Source organism: Pygocentrus nattereri, chromosome 10, assembly GCF_015220715.1.
Source record: "Pygocentrus nattereri isolate fPygNat1 chromosome 10, fPygNat1.pri, whole genome shotgun sequence".
NCBI classification, from domain to species: domain Eukaryota; kingdom Metazoa; phylum Chordata; class Actinopteri; order Characiformes; family Serrasalmidae; genus Pygocentrus; species Pygocentrus nattereri.
In genome coordinates, this window is record NC_051220.1 from 24,923,870 (window position 1) to 24,939,705 (window position 15,836).

Here is a 15,836-nt window from a genome sequence, read left to right on the forward strand (position 1 = left end):
GTGCTGTTGAAGCATCATAACATTTTACCATCACTAGAACATCACAGGAAAAGGTGCTGTTATATAGAAGTTATTCTTTCTGTAAAATACAATTTAACATTACAAAAATAATTCTGTAAAAATGTACATCAGGTAATGAGCTAAATCCTAAGTATTTGCAGGAAGAGGGCAATTTTTTATGGATTTTTGCTGACAGTATTGAGTTGCCAAACAATGGAAATTTATGTATTAGAAAGGAAAAAGATACACTGCCTTTGTGATGCTGCTGTGGTTCACTGCATTTTGTGCTTTTGGCTGGAAACCATTTCCAAATGCCTGTAACTGTCTAATGTGAGAGCAAAGGAAGTGACAGACCGTTCTGCTGACTCCACTGAGGATGGTGAGAGCCTAAATGTCTTATACATTGGCTTATACCATTTAGCAGTTTTTACCATTTCCCAACAATAGAATCATGCCCAGAAGATTCTGAAGCAAATCTTTATTTTTCCTTTCATTGTAAAAAGAAAAAAGCCTTATTTATATATGGCATAATACACTTCCCCTCCATATATACAGTATAATTCCTTTAAATACAATTTAATTATCTCTGTATTATAGTTATCTCTGAATGCATTCATTTTACAATGAGCCAAATTGGCCCTGATTGAGTCTATATTCACAGAATACAGTCCATGTGGGGTGCTTCAGGGTTCAACAGGCAACATGAAGGGAGGGGGGGCGGGGATTAGGGGCGTGCAAAAGGAAAGGCTATTTGCTTGTATTAATCATGAAAGTCTTTCTCCCCACAGAAATTGCAAATATGAAATCTCAGCTGAAAAATAAATACTGCAAATAAAAATCTTTCTGTTATGAAAGGGAGATTTTGTTTCTCTCTGTCCAGTCTGAAAAATGCCCTAGTGTTGTTTCATTTAAATGTCAAAGAAGTAACAGAATGGATCTCTATTTCGCACCGATTTTCTCACAGTTGGTATTGTGGCTGTTAATTTCGCCATGACTCCCCACTCATCTACTAGACACCTCCGGAACATCCTAAAAGTAGCCATGACCCAGACACGGCCTTCATGGCGCTTCTTCAGCTCTAGCACGTCTTCTTCAGGTCAGAGATGGTGTAGAGGCTGAAGGTCATGCCATGGGGATGGAAACAGCTCCATTGGCTCTGCTTCGGCTACGCGTGTGGATGCTGGACTCTGTGAGTTCCTCTCCATGCTCTTCAGACTTCTTGTCAGCGAGGGCGGCCAGGAAGCGTAAAGTGACCGTATCCCACTCTTCAGGCAGCAGCAGGAGCAGGAAGCCCACACAGATGATGCAGGTAGCAGCCAGACGCACCACACTAAAGATCACCTCATGTTTCAGCACATCAATAGCTGAGGAGAAGTAGAAGAAGAACAAAGAGGGAAAATTGGTATGTGAAAAATCACAGTGGAGTCTTTGTAAACATAGATTAGGAAATAACTAGCCTGCTTCTGATAGAATGTTTTCATAAATGTGTTAGGACTTTCTGCCAACTGGGTATAATTAATATAAATAATAAATAAATAAACCCATACTTAGGATGGCTGTGGTAACATCAATTGCCTTCCTGCATTAGTTCAGAAATACATAAGTCCTTTTAATTGCCTGAAGAAATTTGTCAGACTGCAGCAAAGGATTCTCAGTAATTAAAGTCTCTCTTTTTCCAAAGCTGACTGCCATGACTAGGTATAACCACTGACCTTGATGAAGACCAACTTTTTAGTTATTCAGTAACTTTTAGTCAAATTCAGTTGCCTCTTCAGAATTTGCTACAAAGGAGCTAATGAAATTGAAAGACATAGAAAGACATAGAATTTGAGAATATCAACTGAACATCCATGCCCTGCCTACAAATATGTTTAACTTAGCAACTATTACAAGATTGGACAAGCTTTATAGAATGTTGGCAAAAATCCCATTCCACCCAATTCATTTAGGTTGGAGTTTTGTTACATAAAGTTGACTTTCCAGTTTAAAATGGCAGGCTATCAAGCTGGGCCTAGCCAGGTTGGAAATGGCAGCACATTTGCCATTGTGCTTATTTTAGCTTAGTTTCACAAAAATACATGTAGTCTGTCCTTTCAAATGCACACAGAATAAAGTCAAATTCAGATGGATAAAAAGTCATAAAAGGATGTCTTTGTGGTGAATTAGCTCAGTCTCAAACTGATAATGGGAGAAAAATCTAAGCTTTAATTAAAGTAAATTTTGTTAACAAAATTGCGTGTCATAATTATTGCCAGTCCTAGAAATTCATGAACAAAATGCAACAGGAGAATTAATATTGCACTCTTAAGCGGTCATCCATGATTTTTTATTTCACAGGAGTGACAACAAAGCCAAACTCCCTTAGTCTTCATTATCAGTTACTGACATGGGGAAGATTAGAGAATCAGATGAAATGAGACAAAAATGTGATGACCTTCACAAATCAAGCAAAGACTATGAAAACTTTTATATCCACTGTTGTACCAATAATTAAGAGGTTTAAAACAAATGGAGCTGTAGTGAACCTGCCTAATAGTGTACAGTCATGGCCAAAAGTTTTGAGAATGATACAAATATAAATTTTTACAAAGTCTACTGCTTCAGTTTTTATAATGGCAATTTGCATATACTCCAGAATGTTATAAAGAGTGATCAGCTTAACAGCAATTAATTGCAAAGTCAATATTTGCCTAGAAAATGAACTTTATCCCCAAAACACATTTCAACTTCATTGCAGCCCTGCCTTAAAAGGATCAGGTAACATCGTTTCAGTGATTGCTCCATTAACACAGGTGTGGGTGTTGATGAGGACAGGGCTGGAGATCAATCTGTCATGATTAAGTAAGAATGACACCACTGGACACTTTAAAAGGAGGCTGGTGCTTGGCATCATTGTTTCTCTTCTGTTAACCATGGTTATCTCTAAAGAAACACGTGCAGTCATCATTGCACTGCACAAAAATGGCCTAACAGGGAAGAGTATCGCAGCTAGAAAGATTGTACCTCAGTCAACAATCTATCGCATCATCAAGAACTTCAAGGAGAGAGGTTCCATTGTTGCCAAAAAGGCTCCAGGGCGCCCAAGAAAGACCAGCAAGCACCAGGACGGTCTCTTAAAAGTGTTTCAGCTACAGGATCGGGCTACCAGCAGTGCAGAGCTTGCTCAGGAATGGCAGCAGGCAGGTGTGAGTGCATCTGCATGCACTGTGAGGCGGAGACTCTTGGAGCAAGGCCTGGTCTCAAGGAGGGCAGCAAAGAAGCCACTTCTCTCCAGAAAAAACATCAGGGACAGACTGATATTCTGCAAAAGGTACAGGGAGTGGACTGCTGAGGACTGGGGTAAAGTCATTTTCTCTGATGAATCCCCTTTCCGATTGTTTGGGACATCTGGAAAACAGCTTGTTCGGAGAAGACGAGGTGAGCGCTACCACCAGTCTTGTCTCATGCCAACTGTAAAGCATCCTGAAACCATTCATGTGTGGGGTTGCTTCTCAGCCAAGGGAATCGGCTCTCTCGCAGTCTTGCCTAAAAACACAGCCATGAATAAAGAATGGTACCAGAATGTCCTCTGAGAGCAACTTCTCCCAACCGTCCAAGAGCAGTTTGGTGATCAACAATGCCTTTTCCAGCATGATGGAGCACCTTGCCATAAAGCAAAGGTGATAACTAAATGGCTCAGGGAACAAAACATAGAGACTTTGGGTCCATGGCCTGGAAACTCCCCAGATCCCAAGTTCTCAAGTCCCATTGAGAACTTGTGGTCAATCATCAAGAGACGGGTGGACAAACAAAAACCTACAAATTCTGACAAAATGCAAGCATTGATTGTGCAAGAATGGACTGCTATCAGTCAGGATTTGGTCCAGACGTTGACTGAGAGCATGCCAGGGAGAATTGCAGAGGTCCTGAATAAGAAGGGTCAACACTGCAAATATTGACTTGCTGCATTAACTCATTCTAACTGTCAATAAAAGCTTTTGTTACTCATAATATGATTGCAATTATATTTCTGTATGTGATAAAAACATCTGACAAACACACATAAAAACCAGACGGCAGCAGATCATGTGAAAATATAATATTTGTGTCATTCTCAAAACTTTTGGCCATGACTGTATATTACCCCCATGCATAGTGAGGAGGATGGTTAGAGGAGAGGTAAAAGGAACAGTTATAGATTTGCATTAGACTGTGACATTTTGGGTATCGAAAGGTACAATTAGATGCCACCTCCATGCCAACAAAGTATTTGGAAGACGTGCCAAAGGAATGCCTTCTCTTTCATCTAAACACAAACATAAGCACTCAGAGTTCGCTAGATGCCAGTATAACTTTGACTGGAACTCAGTTCTATAGTCAGATGAGCATATATAGTTTTTGACAATTAACACTCAGCGGGGATTTGGATGGTAATACAGAAAAGAAATTCATCCACACTGTTAAGTCTGGTGGAAGATCTGTGATGTCTTGGGGGTGTATTTTCCTTCAAAGGTGAACAGTCAGGATAAATAACATCAAGTACTTGGAGATTTTAAATAAAAATCTATCTGCCTCCACCAAAAAGCTGAAAGTGAGTCATGGTTGGATAGTGATCCAAAGTGATTCCAACAGGATAGCGATCCAAAGACTAATCTTGACTAAGTGAAAATGGCTCAATGACCACAGATTCAAACCTTTGACATAGGCATGCCAGTCTGACCTGAACCCCACTGTTAATAATTAACTGACTGTAAATATCATGTGAAATCAACAACACACTTGAAATGTAGGCATTACAGTAAGAACGTAATGGACTGCAATGTCTCATTAGCTTATCCAACCTTGCAACAGCTGCTAAAGAATGCATTTATGAGCTAAGTATGGATGGGTCAGTTCAGATTAGCAATTGTTGAAATGATTAGCGTATGCAATTCTAGTAACTTGAGTAGTGCCTGGATCATGATAGCTTCTATCATCAGGCGGCTAATGATTGCAGTAAATTAAGTCCTTAAAGATGAATTTCAGCTCCACTGGCTCCTGCTGCCAAAGAAAAGTCAAACAGTAAAAGTGCAGCAAAAGAACATAAAAAGTCACGAGTGCCACTTCATGCTCATAAAGCACTGTGATGCACCTTAGCAGTAAGTACTTTAGTGTGCTCTGCGCCCCCCCCGCCCACGCACAAGTGACTCAGGGGCTCGTGCTAGCTGTCTGAAAAGCCAAGCTTGAATTAACCTACTGACCTTGGCAGACTGCTTTTAAAGACAAGTACCTTCAGCCAGCATTTAGTGTCGCCTTGGCAACGTGATCTTCTCTTTTAAGAGAGAGGTATTGCTGCAAATGTGGATACATGCAAATGATCAGGTTTCTTCTGGATGTCTTAAGGGGGAAGACATGCTGGGCAAGGCTGGCAAATTTGCTGTGTAATGGCACTGATGCTTTTAGCAGTAGAGGGGGTTAGGGGGGAATGGAGCATAAAAATGCTGATCACTTCAGACATTTTGCTCAGGAGGGTGAGAGTGTGTGTGAGCGAAAGAGAGCCAGAGAAGCAAGAGAATATACTGTGAGTGTCTGATAAAGCTGAATAGTAATTTGGATAAAAAGGTGATGGACTGCTACACCGTAATGTGTGTTGATTGATATGGGTATGTGTTGTGATGACAGAGATCAGTCCGCATTTCTGTGCAGGAACTAGTAAGCTCACACACCTGCATTGCCTGGAACGCTGAGTAAGGTCCCAATAGATATGAGGATTGGGTAGGTGAGAACCACACCTACATTTACCAGAATGTTGAACACTTTGGAATAACAGAGAGAGAGAGAGAGAGACAAAGTGTAAATTACTCAAAATTGTATATAATCTTACTATACCTAATATTACATCAAATACTAGTGTTCAAAATTGGAACTCACTCTTCAACAGTTTGAAATGGTTTTCAGTAATAACAGAATAAACCAAAATTTGATTGTGCTGCTCTGTATTTGTGATTTTCTGCAAATCAAAAGAAGCCAAACTTAGCATTAGCACCTAGCACCTTTTTACCTCTTTACCAAACTTCTCCAGCTGAATGAAAACACCTGTCCAGCCTCAAAATATTACAATCCCAACTTACACCCAGGGCGATGAGGGATCTATCTACCATGTGGCACTGATGGTATCAAAATCATATTGGTATCAGAAGAATTTTTGGTTGAAATATAAATATTGGCAATGGACAGATGTTTTGATTTCACCAGTATTTCAAACAAATATTTGCTAATGTATTCATTCAAAAGTGGTGATCTAATCTCAAGACAGACAACTTGATCAGTATGTATGGTAATAGATCATTATAGTATATTTATCATTTTATTTCTTTGTTGTTCACAGAACTCTTAATATATTGAATAAACATCTAACATCACCACTTGGTGAGTAATCTGTAATATTTTAATCTGCACTGTATAAATTCTTAAAATGATTAACTTGGCAAATCATTCTCAGTTTTTAAATGGTAGAGTATATAAGCTAATATCCTAATGTAATAGACACTGCCTTTAGTGCTCTGCTTTAGCTTTATAAGACAAAGTGGATCTCTTACTATCAGGGTTTATGCCTGCTGACACATAGCATATAGGATAGCTGAGGTGATGAAATGCTACTTCAGAGTGTAATCTGATGATTAAAACCCAAAATCTCTCTCTTACTAAGCATTAAGTGCCTTTGTCAGCACTCTTCAAAGTTTACTCCAGTGTGTATCTGCAGGTAATGCAATATGTGGGCCAGTGATAAAGCTTTACACCTCAAATCTGTTGATGTTAATATGCATGGATTCGCCACAGTGTTTGGATGCTGAATGTAGCCAGTGCACTCACCAAGCCACAAGCCGGCCACTCCGCATAAATAGCCCCAAGGCAGAGAGGAGAGGGAACCCCAGTGCTCCACCTTAGTAAAGTAGAGGATGAGGGGTACGCAGGAGATGAAGATCAGGTTGAAGAAGCCCATGGTGGAGAAGAAGTGGGCAACCTCTCCTAGGTTGGCACTCCCCAGGAACATCTTAAACAGCACCTGGAAGGACAGATGCTGTTGTTACTCTCAGGCAATAGGTAACAGGAAACTATCTAAAATTTAACTTCTGCAATACTGAACTTTTTGACAACAGGTAACAGGAATCTAAAGTCTGCAAAACTGAACTTTCTGTAAAACTGAACTTTCAGACAATAGTTAACAGGAATGTGACTAAATCCAAATATCAGTAACATGAGAAAACAAAAAAGGAGATGTTTTCCAAACAGTCATGTGTAAAGTGCAGGGAGGCTAGCTACACTAACCTTGTAGAGTGCAGAGGTGGAGGCTGAGCCTACTGCTAAAGCCACACCTATGATGGAGTCTCCATGGAAACCATCAGCATAGGCCATCATGACGATGCCTGTGATGGCCATTATGGCGGCTACAATCTAAGGAATAAAAACAGGCATAGATGAGGAAAGTGCTCAGGAAAGTTATGTATGGGGAGCAATCTGAAATACTCATTATGGAAAAAGTCATGTTTCATTAGAATAGAATTTAGAACCACTTATCACTGTATTTGCACACAATGAAATTAGACCTCAGCATTTAACCCATCCGTGCAGTGAAACACCCACATATGTGCACACTAGTGAACACACTCACTAGGGAGGCAGTGAGCACACTAGCCTGGAGCAGTGGGCAGCCCTATCCATGGTGCCCGAGGAGCAATTGGGGGTTAGGTGCCTTGCTCAAGGGCACTTTAGTCATGGATTGTCAGCCAAGGGGATCGTACCAACAACCTTCCAGTCACAGGGCTGGTTCCCTAACCTCCAGCCCACGACTGCCCCCATTCTAGGCACCAGTTTAAAAGCACCTTGATTTCATAAATTTATCATGTTTATAATATATTTAAAACATAAGCAATGCTACATGTAATGTCCTCAGAAACAGGTGACCCTCTTTCAATTCTTCCCACTGGAGCCAGCTGATCCTGTTTATCAAATTTCATGTGCTGGATCAGGTGTGTTGAGGCAGATCAGTTCAATCAGTGCAGAGTAGGGGTTCCCCAGGAGCAGGATTAATAAACACTGGTCTAAGTGCAGATGCTAAGCCTAATGTAGATTAATAGAGAAACAGTGGCTTGTTGCAAAAGTGCCCCCACTTGGAATATAATATGCTTGTTAAATTTTGCAGAGTCAAGAACCCTAATGACCCACTTACACTATTTGGCCAAAAGTATGTGGATACCTGATCTTAGCACCTATAGGAGCTTGTTGGAATTCCTATTGCAAAGCAATGGCCTTTAATATGGAGTTGACCCCCATTTACAGCTATAATAACTCAATACATAAGGAGTTGACATGTCTTAAGATGCTGTAGCATTAACATTACCCTCCACTGGAACTAAGGGGCTAAGCCCAAACCTAGAAAATTAGCCCCAGACCATTATCCCTCCTCCACCAAACTTTACTGTTGGCACTATGCATTCTGGTAGGTTGTGTTCTCCTAGTATTCGCCAAACCCAGATTTATCCATGTGATGCTCAGCATCACGCATAGTGATATTAAGTTTGTGTGCAGCTGTTTGACCCTAGAAACCCATTTCATGAAGCTCGCAACACAGGTCTTGCGCTGATTTTGGTTCGGTTGGAGTAAGTAATGCAACAGAGAATAGGTGAGTTTTATGCTCTACACACTTCAGCACTTGGCAGCTCTGGCAGTCTAGCTGTCACGATTGGCCCCTCCCAGTCCTGTCCATTTGCTCGTGGTGTTTACTTCCCAGTCCTGTCCATGTGCTTCTTTGTTTTGGTTTTTAGTCCGGCCCCTTGTTTTGTGACTCCACCCCTTATTGTCTGCACCTGTGTTTCCACCTGTCCCTCGTTTACCCTTATGTATTTAAGCTCTGTGTTTTCCCCTGTCTGGTTGCTGGTGTTTGTTGAAATTGTTGTTCTGATTGTGGTGTTTGTCGTTAGATGTTTGCTTGATTGTTTGCTGTTTGGATTTTGTGTTTGTCATGTCTGTCCACCCTGCTCTCGATCTTGATTACTGGACCCTGGACTGTCTTGACCCTGACTTTGGATTTTCCCACAATAAAAGTCGCTTATCTCAGCATATGCGTCCGCCTCCTCGCTCCCCGGCATTACATTAGCACTTTATGGCTGAGCTGTTGTTGCTCCTTTCCATTTCACAATAGTAGAATACATTAAATGTATTAGATTAGATTGGGCATTAGACACATTAAAGATACAGACCCGCACACCCATGAAGCGATCTTTGAGGACAATCCAGGACAGCAGGAAGACAAAAGCCTTGTGGCAGCAGTAGAGTGCTGAAACATCTGTGGCTGTGAGTTTCCTCAATGCCAACAGGTACAGATAGTTAGTCAACGTCCATAAAATGGAGAAAGGTGCTGTTCTTTTCAGAAACAGCTTCAGAGTCATCCCTTCTTCCCCAAACAGTCGACTGCACTCCCTACACAGAGAAACACAGGGGAGACAAAGTGTGGTTTCCTCAGTTTTTACAATATCCACCAAGGGTGTGAGATATATCGGCAGCTAGTATGTCCTTCACAATAAATCTGAAAATTGAACTAACATCGCTGTTCCAAAAATGGAATCGATGCCCTATTTATGCTGCTGTAGACATTGAAAATGACAAATTGCTGGGCATTTCTTTCTCAAATTCACTGAAATGACTAGTCCAGTAGATAACTACATCCCCACACATTTAAGAGAGTGTAAGTCAGAAAGACACTGCTATGTCAATAAGATTGTGTTCTGCAAGTCTTCTAATGCAACGTTCACCCATTACTGATACTAGTAGTTGTGAATGTTTACAGTAATTGTTTGATTTAGCTATACAGAATTAATCAGTGATTTTTACATTTTTAACCTGTCTAGTGTTCACCATACTTCATACGGATTACAGTGTGAACTTGTTTACATGTCTTAAATACAAAGTTATTAGTATTTGTATTGGCCACAACAAGTTGTAAATTATCAGCAGTCATAGAAATTCTATATAGGTGCACTCCAAGTCAAATTTCGTTGAATTACATAAAATCGCAGCAGTTTTTTATTTAGCTCCCCATTACAGCCAGGCCTTCAATTAGGACCACAAATGTCAAAACCTGGTCAAAAAAGTGAGAAAAAAGAACAATTCTATTATATTGCTAATTTATGCTAGCGCATAAGACCGGGGTCCTCTCTGTGTGGAGTTTGCATGTTCTCCCCGTGTCTGCGTGGGTTTCCTCCGGGTTCTCCGGTTCCTCCCACGGTCCAAAGACATGCAGTCAGGCCAATTGGACATGCTAAAGTTGCCCCTAGGTGTGAGTGTGTGAGTGACTGTCTGTGTCTGTCTGTCTGCCCTGCGATGGACTGGCGACCTGTCCAGGGTGTATCCTGCCTTCCGCCCGAAGACTGCTGGGATAGGCTCCAGCACCCCACCGCGACCCTGACGGAGAAGCGGCTTAGAAAATGGATGGATGGATGGAAATGTATTTGTACTATACTTGAAGAGGTGGTTATAACAGTTATAAATAAACACAAACTTAGGAGCATTTTTATTGGCTCCTAGAAATCATGAGACCCTCTCTAAAGGTCTAAAAAGCCCCTCTGCTCTTTGCAATTCTGCCTACACTCACCTGAATTTCTGAATGGGTGTCTGCTTCTCCCTGGTGATGGCCACATGGCCGGAGTAGTAGAGAGGAAAGAAGAGGATGTTCCAATTGGTACTGAACCAGGAGATGAAGAAAGGGCAGGAGAAGGACTTAAAGGTGCGCTGGACCACCTGAGTAGTTCCTACCCAGGACGAGGACACACAAAGGACCACCAGCAGGCCACCCAGCACCTTCAGAACTACATTGGCGCACATCTGATAGGAGCTTCGCTCTCTGCTGGCCTCGCTGGCTGGAGTCTCAGCATGTGAGTCTGAGCCTTCATCTCCTACAACAGATTATGCAATAAAAATGAATAGAACCTCATTACTGGCCCCCATTCTCTGATATTTAAGCAACTACATTGTTCAGTAGTGCGGCACATCCTCTACAGAGAACACACCTCTGCACATATACAAATATGGTTTATTTGATTAATTTAACATATTGGGGAAAATAACCATGAAATGTGGCCTGTGCTAAAGTTATGGCAATGCATTAAACAACAAATAAATAGAAATTGTGAACTAATATTTACATAAAAATATAATTTACATTCCCTGATTCGATGGTATAACTTATTATCCTTCAGAACAGTTAACATACAATATATAATATAATATACAATACACAATAGAATATAACATATACAATGATAACTTACATAGTGAAGACATACTGTAATTATATATTTATAATTATTTCTGTTCAATGTTTAATAACACATTCTGGATATTATCTATGTTTTTACTCAGTGTAATACAACATTCTCAGTTTTATTTACAGCTTTGTTCACTATTCTACACACATAAAAAAACTTTCTAGCTCGATTTCAAACTTATACACTTTAATGGTGATTCCATTTCATGTTTATTTTAAAATTTTGCGCCTTGAATAAGTTATTGACATATTGTGCCTCTTGATATTAATACTTTTTATTGTACCAAATCAGCCACTCTAAGAAGCATTTCCACTAGTCAAGACCTGTTTCTGATCTTCTGTGTGTGTCCCTGAGGGAAGGATGTATTGATCAGTAGCTCGTAGTGTCAGTTACTTGCAGGTAAAGCACTAATGGCAGCTATCATTAAAAAAAACAGCCTACATTGCACAGTCCAGGCTTATGTCAAAAATAGCTCCAGAGGGTCATGGAGCAGCCGAGCCGCCATATCGACATGGCATACATAGTCAGACATGCACAGAAATCTAACACCACAGCTACCTGTGCTCTATTTAATGGAGACATAATTGTCAGGTTAATCAGTCCATTTCCTGCAAGTCATAACTTCCTTCATGTTCATCAGTGCATTCACACTACTGGGGCATCATATCCAGAATGCTGAGAGTCTGTGATCAAAACTGACCCCACAGAAAGACCAAAACAAGGCCTAAGTCTCCTGGGTGTAACTCCTATGGACCTAACAAATGACCAACAAATATTCCAAGTAAAACTAAAACCTGAGTAAATTGGCACTTCTTGTTTTTGCTTATGGCAGAGAACTGAATCAAATAATTGTCTTTTGAAAAAAGCCAATGGCAAGAAATATTGCTGAATAGCATCGCAAATGCATTTTTCTAAAATGAAAACCGCTGTGGATAGTGAGAATGTAAGAAAACCAGCTTTAGCTCATATCAAACCCCTTTTCCACTTAACCTCAGTGAACTTTGCTTTTGAAAATGTCTGGATTTAGGTGTCTAGCATTTGAGTTCTGCGATGTGTCCCCAAAGAATAAAGCAAAAACTGTGGCAGCAGGGCTTCAGAGGTGACAAGAGATTGAACAGAGGGGAAGAGTGCTAGTATCAGAGAGCCAAGATCCGTTATGCAGTAGACACAGAGCGATCAATTTACACTAGGCCAGGAATAAAAGATGACATGCGCTAGCCCATCACCGCTAACCTGCAGTGCGCTTGGTCAGCATGCACACACACATAGTTGAGCACACACACAATGTTGGTGCTTTTCGCTCTCTACTAATTGAAGCAAAGACTGGGAGCTTGTAAAACTTTTGTAAGGTCAGTGTCAGGTCAGTCTTAGTTTTTTACAGTCTTTACCATCCGATCTCTCAAAATATAGACATCATTATTCATTTATATGCTCTGTATGCAGATGCCAATCATGACTAATGTAACAGGGCTGTATTATCGCTATTCTAAAGCAGCTCGCTCTCAGTACACGAAGGGGAATCTTGTATGCTATGACTGTAAAGAAAACAGTTGCTAACACTGAGTGGCTTTCTCTCTTCACTATTCAGAGGATTCATGTCCTTGAGTCCTAACACATAAGGCAGAGGCTGACCTTGCGCATGCAGACCATGTGACTTTCAACTGAGTTTAAAATATTAAAATTTTGGCAGGGGGTGGGAGGCTGTGTCTCTACTTTAGATTTATACTTTGACATTTTAGATCTTGTTTTATGTTGCATTCTGATAAAACCTCTTTGTGATAAAAGCATAATCTCACATTGTGACTACTGATACCAATACTGATACCTTGACTTCAAAACCAATTCCTGAACAATGCTTTTTCCTGATACCTTTTTGAGTGTGAGGCACTGGAAGTAAGTGTATTTATACTTCAGACTGATCAAGAAGCACTGATGTTAGTAACATGCATATAGAATGTAATTTAAACAGCCGATTTAAAAAGCCAATCACTGGTCTAGATTTTGGAACAAGCATGCTTATTGGCTCACGGATGCCAACAAGACTGACTACTTCGTATTGAAATTTCATACATACAACCCCATAGGTGAAATTCATTAACTGATGTTAATGAATGTGTTCAACAATTTCTTCCTTTTTAAAATTAAGTAACTTTTGATTAGTAGAGTTTTGATTTAATACATAATGCATAGCTTCCTAGCATTCTATGCCATTTAGTTGGTTTCTGTTATTTATCAGTTATTTCAAATATATAAATTTTGGTTTATAACATGTTATCTTTATGCCAAAGGTTAGGTTGGGAAGTATTTACAGGTGTATTATATTTGCCATAATGGTAATTATGTTCTAGTTTACCAGGTCAGTCTGTTGTTTTGTGGTAAAGAACTAATTTTGGCCAAGCACAACAAACCAAAGGAATCCTCTGAAATGGGCGATTCTGGTCATTTTGAAACCGTTTCTCATTGAGTAATCAATTTATCCATGTTTTTTGAGTACTACTTATGTTGACTTAATTACTAATTGATTATGTATCTATACAATTAAAGCATTTAAGCTTATAAATTCAAAAGTTAGACATTTGTAGAACTTACAAGTTTTCTCTGAATCTTTTTATGATATTATGTACCATAAATGATGAAATCCCTAAGTTATTTGCTATTTCATATTGAGAAACATTATTCCTGCACTGTTGCACAATTTGCTGGAACAGTCTTTCACAGAGTGGTGAACCCCTCATCATCTTTATTTTTGAAATTTCAGCCTCTCTGGGATGCTCTTTTTTAGTTGTGTTTTTTTTTTTTTTTTTTTTGCATAACACAACCTTACCAGTCTGTTGTTGCCCCATCCTGACTTTTCTGAAACATGTTGCTGGCATCAAATTCAAAATGGGCACATATTTTTCGAAAAACAATAAAAAATTTTGGTTTCAACATTTGATATGTTATATTTGTACTATTTTCAATTACAAGAGTTTAAAAGGGTTTAAAAGATTCGCACATCACTGCATTCTGATTTTATGTTTTATTTTATGACTATGGTAAATGGATGATGGCCCTAAAATACATATTTGACTATATTTTAAAAGCATGCAAATTATTTTTCCCATTTTACACAGCTTCACATTTTGGGTATATGATATTATAGTTTCTGAAATCTGTACAATTTCCCTTTAGGACCATAGGAGGAGTTTCCAATATGATTTGTAATACAGCTGCAACTGAGCTACTAGATATAATGGTGGAATTTCCCTCAAAGAACATCTGACATTTTTGACATATTTCACACTGAGAAGGGATTACATGTGCACCCACACAAGCCTCCTTTATATAACCTTTCTGAAATATTACAATAGAGCAGAGTAACCTGCAGAAATGTAACTACTTGCAACAAAATGGCTTTCACATTCTGAGCTTTCTCTAACACTGTCTAATGCTTACAAGACATCTAATGCAGGTCCATTATTGTAACATATCTTCACTGATGATGACGGATGATCCATTCAACCAGTTCTGACTTAATTCATTCTTTGCTGTGACAGATCTCCCACAAAACTCTAAAACTCCAGTAATTACTGCAGTGTAAACTGAAGTTGCAAAGCTGATCATCCAACTTTGTGATGAACTTCTAGCTGTTGTGAGGAAGTGACTGAATACACTGATTTGGTGCTTAAAGCAGTTGACATGTATAACCCATTCATAAATAAGCTTATTTATGTACACCACACACATCAAAAAGGCTGCCAAACAAGTCAAATAGAAAAATAAACACTACTGAATGCCCTGTATCCATATGATATAAACAGAATGCCAGTATTGTGATTATATTGCAGTTGTGTTTCACTTTCCAATATTAAACATGCTTTGGGATATCAATAATATGACATGGGCAACGATCACATAATAACCATAATAATGACCTTTTGCAGCACACTTCTCCAACATCTGTATTGACAAACCCATTACCGCAACAATAAATAACAAATAATATACTGTTCCACCACAAACTACAAACACAAATATGAATATATGGACAATAGAAGCCAAATTAGATTTTGAGTACACTTCTGTAGAGCAACAAAATATGTGAAATGTTGGACTGAGAAGCACAAACTGCCTTCATTCTCTGCTCCTCCAAAACCAATTTGCCTTGAAATATAGATGAGCTTTACAAGTGTAAAAGAGTGAATCACTGTACCTCTCCCTCATCTCCCTCATCCCAACATTCTGAGAATTAGTATGTGGTTAATATAGACAAGCTTCGACACTTCTGTAAAACCATACATTTACAACTATATGGTCATCTTCATTAGTTGACTGTTAACCGTACTTATTTATTATTAATATAAATTATTTGACTAATTATCAGGTTTCTCAAAATTAGTCCCCAGAGACCACCCAGCTTCCTAGCATATTTACTCTTCTACATTAACACCACCCGAGTCAGTTATTAAGTGGCTTTATCCTAATTATGTGTATGAAGAAACAAACAGGTATGCTAGTAGGGCTTGAAAATGTCACTCGTATTTGCTCACAGCACAAGTAACACGAGGATAAAAT

General features: G+C 39.4%; 1 protein-coding gene across 3 annotated transcripts in view; it reads right to left on the reverse strand.

Moving 5' to 3' along the window:
- Positions 1-463: 463 nt before the first annotated feature.
- The window catches only part of slc35f4 (solute carrier family 35 member F4), a 34,317-nt gene continuing 18,944 nt past the window's right edge, over positions 464-15,836 (reverse strand). For 2 of the 3 annotated variants that reach the window (XM_017711818.2, XM_037541709.1), the window contains exons 2-7: positions 10,610-10,910; positions 9,219-9,438; positions 7,288-7,413; positions 6,832-7,024; positions 5,685-5,774; positions 464-1,364 (exon numbers count right to left, since the gene is read on the reverse strand). In XM_017711818.2, the coding sequence (XP_017567307.1) occupies positions 1,123-1,364; positions 5,685-5,774; positions 6,832-7,024; positions 7,288-7,413; positions 9,219-9,438; positions 10,610-10,910 (1,172 nt within the window). In that variant the 3' untranslated portion in view covers positions 464-1,122. The remainder of the gene's footprint in view (positions 1,365-5,684; positions 5,775-6,831; positions 7,025-7,287; positions 7,414-9,218; positions 9,439-10,609; positions 10,911-15,836) is intronic. The other variant, XM_017711819.2, reaches the window with a different exon arrangement.